Source organism: Rhincodon typus, chromosome 10 (assembly GCF_021869965.1).
Source record: "Rhincodon typus isolate 14 chromosome 10, sRhiTyp1.1, whole genome shotgun sequence".
Classification (NCBI taxonomy): Eukaryota; Metazoa; Chordata; class Chondrichthyes; order Orectolobiformes; family Rhincodontidae; genus Rhincodon; species Rhincodon typus.
In genome coordinates, this window is record NC_063341.1 from 78,251,018 (window position 1) to 78,258,895 (window position 7,878).

Genomic DNA, 7,878 nt, shown 5'->3' on the forward strand with positions numbered 1-7,878 from the left:
TGGAGGCTGTCTAATAGTGACTATCTCTTTGTGAGAGCTCACAGTGGCTTTTTATATTAGAGGCTGAGATATATTTGGGAGCTAATAAAGGAAGTCTGTTGCAGAGCATTAAATAGTTATTTCCGATGGCTTCTGTCATGCAGCTGTCCTCCTTTCATATGCATATAAAACTATTTATTAAAGTACTTATGAGAAAGGTAATACAGAGTGTCTAGAAACTTTGTTTGTTCTTACTGAGGACTTTTTTCTATAAGTGCATAATGGAGATTTTATTTCATATTTAACTTTATCGTTAAAGGCTTGAAACTATTCTGCATAGGTTTCAGAAATAGTTGACAAATATATCACAAACAAAAACAGAAATTGCTGAAAAATCTGAGCAGGTCTGGCAGCATCTGCGGAGGGAAACCAGAGTTAACGTTACGGGCCCAGTGACCCTTCTTCAGAACGGTTCTGAAGGGTAGGTGATGGTCTAGTGGTATTATCGCTAGATTATTAATCCAGAGACCCAGGTAATGTTCTGGGGACCCAGGTTCGAATTTCACCATGGCAGATGGTGGAATTTGAATTCAATAATAATCTGGAATTAAGAGTCTAATGATGACCATAAATCCAGTGTCGATTGTCAGGGGGAAAACCCATCTGGCTCACTAATGTCCTTGAGGGAAGGAAATCTGCCATCCTTACCTGGTCTGGCATACATGTGACTGCAGACCCACAGCAATGTGGTGCCCTCTGGGCAATTAGGGATGGGCAATAAATGCTGCTCTAGCCAGCAATGCCCATATCCCATAAATGAATTTTAAAAACCCCAAAATGTTAACCCTGATTTCTTTCCACAGATGATACCAGACCTGCTGAGCTTTTCCAGCAATTTCTGTTTGTGTTTCTGATTTCCAGCATCCACAGTTCTTTCAGTTTTTTTACATGATAAACATATTATTTCTACTTGTAGATTTTTCTTTTGAATTTCTGATTTCTAAATGCATTCGTGAGGTATTTTGTAAAAGCTTACACTATACTAAATTCATTCTCCTAGATTTACATCAAATAGCACCCATTTTCTTGCATTTTCTGTGGATGCTTAAGCTCCCAAAAAGCTAGGTTAGAAGTCTTTGTACACACATGTGCTTAGAAGTGTGAAACCCATCATGTTAAAACAGGATAAACAAGCTGTCTTTTATTTAGCAAGTAGCAATTGGGGTCCATTTTGAGTTCTCCATTGCAACAATCAGTAGCTTGTGCCATCACAGGCCCACTTTGAGGGTAGTCTTACAATTGCCTGCAACACAGAAGGTATTTACTGACTGAAATTAGTCTTTATCAGTGAGTGGCGTGCAATATTTGGGGCCTTTCTGAACCCTGAATGGTGAGATTGAAGCAATGCTGTAACTCCACCAAGCATATATGAGTGTCTACACTATTATTCAGAACATCAGTTTGCTGTTCTGTTCTCAAGACTTTAAACCATAACCTTTTTTGTTAATACCAGGATTTCTGCTTTTCTTCAATAGTACATTGCTCATCCTGTTTACTTTCTGTCTTAGGCAACCCTGAAGATGCTGCTAGATCACCTGAAACTTGTAGCTTCATACCATGAGGTAAATAAGATGACCTGCCAGAACTTGGCTGTATGTTTTGGGCCTGTACTTTTAAGTCAGCATCAGGAGACTTCCAACCATAGCCATAGGGTTTTTACAGACTCTGAGGAATTGGCCAGTGCGCTGGACTTCAAGAAACATATAGAAGTGTTACATTATCTACTTCAGCTTTGGCCAGGTAAGAGAAATTTGTCAATGCCTTTGTGTGTTACTGCAGCAATCCTTTCTGAACAAACTATGCCTTGAAAAACAAAGTAGCTTAGCTATGTTCTGTGAAGATACCATCTTCTGATCTCTATCAGTACTATACCTCAACTTGGAATTATTAAATATTGTAATACAGAGTCTTATCACAAAATAATGCAGAAAGCTAACTGTTTGAACTTTGGTATTTACATCAGAGAGTATGGTGTTACAAGGCATTGATAGAATTTTTTTTACATTTTCGGGTGTTTTTAAGATTTTTAGATTAAAATCAGTTATTTTGCAGCTACTGGGCATGTTCCTGAGTGTCAGCAAAAACAGCCTTAAGAAATAGTCAAGTATTGGTTGTGTTTTCATCCTGTTCTGTTCCAGTCAACTGACATACTCCAATGCCTTACCCAAGTGACCCTACTTCATTGTGCAAAAGAAGTGTTGGCAGGCTGTGTGGGAGGCAGATAATAACAGCAAGGCCAGGTTCTGCCTTTATCCAACAATGACTGGATGAGCAGAATGAGTGCAAAACTGGCTATTTCTTACCTGCTCTAGCCCTGTCATTGTAATGCCCACTTATGGCAAGACCACTCCTTCCACATCTGAAATTAATTAATTTGAATCAGTTTGCTTAGTGTCATTTGTTTTACCAATGAAACCATTATGAACATTAAAAACAATACCAAATATAAGAGAACTCTTTGGTACAGTGGTAGTGTCCCTACTTCTGAATCAGGAGGCCTAGGTTCAATGCCCGCCTGCTCCAGAGACGTGTGTGATAACATCTCAGAACAGGTTGACTGGAAAGTATCTCCAAAGGTATTTCATGCAGTCACACAAGAGTCTAGGAAATTGATGGGTCATGGAACAAATGGGCCACTAACAACGTGGACACATATTTGGTTTAGGTTTCAGCAAAGGAGGACAAAGGGATTAATTAAGAAGGGGAGAATAGCATATGAGATTAAGCTTGTGTGGAACATACAAACTGCTTGTAAAAGTTTCTGTAGATATGTGAAGAGAAGACAAATGGAGGTCTCTTGCATCAAACAGGGAAAGTTAATAATGGAGAACAAAGACAGCAGACTAATTAAATATATACTAGGATCATAGATTCCCTGTAGTTCAGAAAGAGGTCATATGGTTCATTGAGTCTGAACCGACCCTTCGAAGAGCATCCCACCCCATCCCTGTAACCCTGCATGTGGTTTTTACCATGGCTAACCCACCTAATTGCACATCCCTGGACATCATGGGGCAATTTTTAACATGGCCAATCCACCTAACCTACGCATCTTTGGACTGTGGGAGGAAACCGGAACACCCAGAGGAAACCCATGCAGATATGGGAAGGATGTGCAAACTCCACACAGACAGTTGCCAGAGGGTGGAATCAAACCTGGGTACTTGGCCCTGTGAGGTAGCACTGCTAACCACTGTGTTGCCATGCCACCATTTGGGTTATTGCCTTCACAAAGGAGCACACAAACAATGTCCCATAAATGTTGGGGGAATTCGGGGCCTAGAGAGGGGTGGAGCTGAAGGAAATCGGTATTAGTAGGGAAATGGTGTTGGGGAAATTGATAGGATTAAAGGCTAATAAGTCCCTAGGGCCTGATAATCTAACTTCAGAATAGTTAAGGAATTGGCCCGAGAAATAGTGGATGCATTGGTGGTCATCGTTCATGATTCTGAACACTCTGGAACAGTTCCTGTGGATTGGAGGATAGCTAATAAAACCTCACTTTTTTTTTGAAAAGGAGGTAGGGAGAAAGCAGGGAATTACAGAAAGGCTAGTCTGGCATTGATGACAAGGAAAATGCTAGAGTCCATTAAAAAAGGATTTAATAACAGAGCACTTGGAAAACAGTTATATGATCAGACGGAGTCAACATTAACTTACGCAAGGAAAATCTTACTTGACAAATCTACCAGATTTTTTCAAGGATGCAGCGAGTAAATTTGATAAGAAGAATCCAATGGATGTGTTTTACTTCGACTTTTAGAAGGCCTTCGATTATGTTCCATTTAAGAGATTAGCATGTAAAATTAAATTATTGGGGGTAGGGTACTGACATGGGTAGAGACCAGGTGAGGAGACAAGAAACAGAAAACAGGAGTTAATGGCCTACTCCTGGTCTTATTTTCTATGTTTCTAGAAAGGATGCTGTACTAAAGGGTGTGCAGGAGCAAAGAGATCAAGATATATGTCTACATAAGTCATTAAAGGTGGCCGAGCAGATAAAGAGTGCTGTTGATAGAGCATACAGTATTCTTGGCTTCAGAAATAATGGCACAGAGTGCAAGAGAAGGGATGTTATGATGAACTACGCTGGTTAGCCCTCAACTAGAGTTTTGGATATCATACTATAGGAAGGATATGAATGCATTGGAGAGTGTACAGAAGAAGTTTATGAGAATAATTTTGTAAAAACCTTGCTTAAATTATGTAACACAATCTTACACAACTCTTTGTGATTCTACTTTGTTTTTATTTGATGGTTACACTGGGTTTTTAGTTCCTTAACTTTTTGCAGCAATATGTGCAATTTTGGTCCCATCACTTCATGTATGATTTAGGCAACAGTGCCAGAATATCAAGTGAATCTACAACATGTCTGGTTTCACTCTCCCAAAATTTCCCTTCCTCTATTAAATCTACCCAATAAAGACCCCAAACCATCACAAAATGTGGTGAAAAGAAATGAATCAAATCGCTCAAACTTTATCCTTGGAAGATTAGAACAACCTTGCCTTTGTCAACATTTACCCAAGAAGAAAAATAGTTATCATGTTAATACTTTGCTCACACAAGATGAGCAACACACTAATATACTGTAGTTTTAACTCCTTCATAATAGCTAACTGCTGTCATGTTTGGAAACCCTATCTCCCTTGGCCAAGTGTTTTTTATAGAAATGTTTTCAACTCATGGACTGTGAAACTGAAATGAACCTTAGAATGGCAGTAATAAAACCACTAAATATAACTCTTTATTGCTTCCTATTAATGTGCTGTTAATCCCAGTCTGCAACAATAACAGCTGCCAATAGTTATTTCTCTTTCAAAGCTGTACAGGCATTTGTTCTTTTTGCCCCAAGCCCAGTTAATTAAGTTCAGAATGCACAGATGGACACTCATATGGACAATGCTAATCTGTGAAGTGTAGTCAAGGATCATATTCAGAAGATTTTCAGCCAAATAAAATGCTCAGCAGCATATTCTTCTCGAGTGATTTTGTCAATGTCAAGGATTTTTAGTTTTATTTGTTTGAGGGATATGTTGCTGGAAAGGCCACTACTTACTTTCCATCCCTAATTACCCTTGAGAATGTGATGGGGATCTCTATCACCATAGATAATGCATATATATAGACGTATTGATGCAGACCAATTGATTGTACATCCGCTGTATGATTAAGAAGGGAATTTGACACAGCAAAAATAAAATAGCAGTGATAAAATTTCAAGTCAGGATAGCTTGTGGCTTGAAGGGAAATTTTCAGCTGATGATGTTTCCATGTTGCTGCTACTGTCCTGTGTATAGGTGATAGAGGTCATGTCCTTGGAAGGTGCTGTTGAAGGAGGCATGGCAAGTAGGGGATGATCTTGTAGATAGTGCATAGTGCATATTACTATGTGCCTATTCTGAATAGAGTGAAAACTTTGCTTTGAATGATGCCAGTGTAATAAATGAAGAATAGAAGTAGAAAATGCTTTTCGGAGCAACTGCTGCAATTTTGCATGATAACGTTTTTAGGTTTGATTGAAATTACATGTCTTCAAGTCTAAATTCCTGCTCGACCTGTTGGGTTGGGTGGGTAGTCACATCAGAAAGGTTTGTCAGGTCAGCAACTATTCAGATTTGTTTAGGGGATTGAGAAGAGAAATTGAAAGTTTATGGGCTTTCAATGCTGTGGTCTCATCAGGATCAGATGTCGGTCTAACATTCAAACTTCCCAAGCCGTCCGATGAAGTCAGTGCACAGGCCTTCCATCAGCCATGACACATCCCTGTGGTAGTGCTGTTGTGAACCCAGCTAATGTTATTACTTCACAAGTTAGATCCCAGACTGAAACCTGGCTTGATGGATCATATTTGATTTGTGTTGATTTTAACGAAGTTAGACTTATGTTGAATCATAAGAATGCTATGCTGCATTAATAAAACTTATTAATGAAAGAAATGTACATAAAATAGAATAACCAAGCTATGTACTCATAACACAACTTCAAAGATGTTTTTTACAGCAAGTGGTATAATCCCATTAATGTCAAAATACACATTTATAAATTGAAAAAAAAATTGTCGTATAGCACACAAGTACTGTGCAACCCTGGTACAGTACCCAAACCAAACTTAGAATAGCATTCCACAACACCACTCATACAGTACTCACACCAGTGACCCTGTCTCTAACACCTTGGTAAATTAAGGTCACTGTGACTTTAACATATAGACATTATAACCGCAGTTAACTTTTTCCTGGAGCTTTTGCTTATTTGTTCATGGGAAGTAGCTGTGCTGGGATGTCCATCCCAGAGGAGTTAATCACATCACTGTGGGTCATGTAAGCCAAACTAAGTAAAGATGGCAGATTTCCATCACAAAAAGACATTAGTGGGCTTTTTTACAACAGTTGTCTGTGGTTATGTGGTCATCACTAGGATAGCTTTTCATTTCAGATTATTGTTGAATTGCACATTTCCATCTGCCACAGTAGGATTTGAAACCTTGTTGCCAGAGATCTTGGATAAGTGGTCCAGTGACATTATCACTGTGCCACCATCTCCCCTTAACTATTGTACACGTGAGCATAAACATACTCAACTTTAAGTAACCTTTTTAGGGTTTTATTCCAACACTTCTTGTCTGAGATTGACGCTAATTATTCACTCAGGTAGCCTAGTACGTATTCCTTCCCTTCTCAAGAATGCTGGTCTGTATAGCCATCTTCATCCAAGGAGTTCACGGGTCTGTTTAAAACTCAAAATAAAAATAGAACTGAAAGTAAAATTTCCCTACCAAAACTATGGGAGTTTCTCTTAAGCTTAAAAAGAAGTTCCAGACATCTCTTACAAATGTTGAGGCCCAATTATTTACCTTGTGGGGTCACAAAGCAATTCAAGGTAACTCAGTTATTTCATACAGTTTTAATAACCTAAAATAATTTTATAGCTAATGCTGATTCCTGTTTTAGAATTTATTTAAACTGCCTGGTCCTCTGAATGTTCTGATAAGTACATGGCAAAACCGATGTACCAGGTGTTGAATTCGAAGGAAAGTTTCCTGAAGGCTGGCTAAAAGGAGGGATGAAATTTGAAGTTACTGCTTTCAAGAAAAAGAAATTCATTTGTTTTTGTTAATGAAAACAATGGCGTTACAGTAGCTATTTAACGTGTCTAATTCAATAATAATTCTATTTGAGATTTCAGCAACATTGCTTTCTAAGATTTGGGCTGAATAGCCTATTCATTCTCCTGTTCCTTTGATCTCAGTCAAATAGTACAAGATGGAGTCAACATTTGACTGAATTTCTGCGCATATGATCAGAAATCTTGCTAAGTCACTGAATTTCTATTAATTGCTCTGGTACCAAGTGTTTATTTTGACATTTTTGTCTGATTGGAGGAACAGATCACTTGCAAATAATAGTCCTCCAATTTTTTGTGTGCTGTGATTCTAAATTCAGGGCAAATTGTGAGGATGAAAGGTCTTCTGTTGTGATGTACATGAAGCTACTTTGTGAGAAGATTTGGAAATCTTAAACCCAATTCTTAATGAACATAGGTCCAGAACAAAGTATAGGCCATAATTTAGTACAAATTCTCATTTTATTTGCAATCCTGCTCAATAACCAAATGTAAATTTAAATGTAGAGTCCAAAAAATTCTGTCTCCTTCTTTCTCTCTCACTGTCTCTCACACGTCTCCACCACGCGACCCCCTCCAAACACACACACAAACACACAAGATATGTAAAGAAATACCCTGTAGTAGGAGATAGTAGGAACTGCAGATGCTGGAGAATCCGAGACAACAAGGTGCAGGGCTGGATGAACACAGCAGGCCAAGCAGCATCAT

General features: G+C 38.6%; 1 protein-coding gene across 1 annotated transcript in view; it reads left to right on the top strand.

Moving 5' to 3' along the window:
- The window catches only part of syde2 (synapse defective 1, Rho GTPase, homolog 2 (C. elegans)), a 147,236-nt gene that overhangs the window by 129,574 nt on the left and 9,784 nt on the right, over window positions 1-7,878 (top strand). Inside the window, exon 7 of the mRNA XM_048601566.1 lies at window positions 1,548-1,779. Coding sequence (XP_048457523.1) covers window positions 1,548-1,779 — 232 coding nt within the window. The remainder of the gene's footprint in view (window positions 1-1,547; window positions 1,780-7,878) is intronic.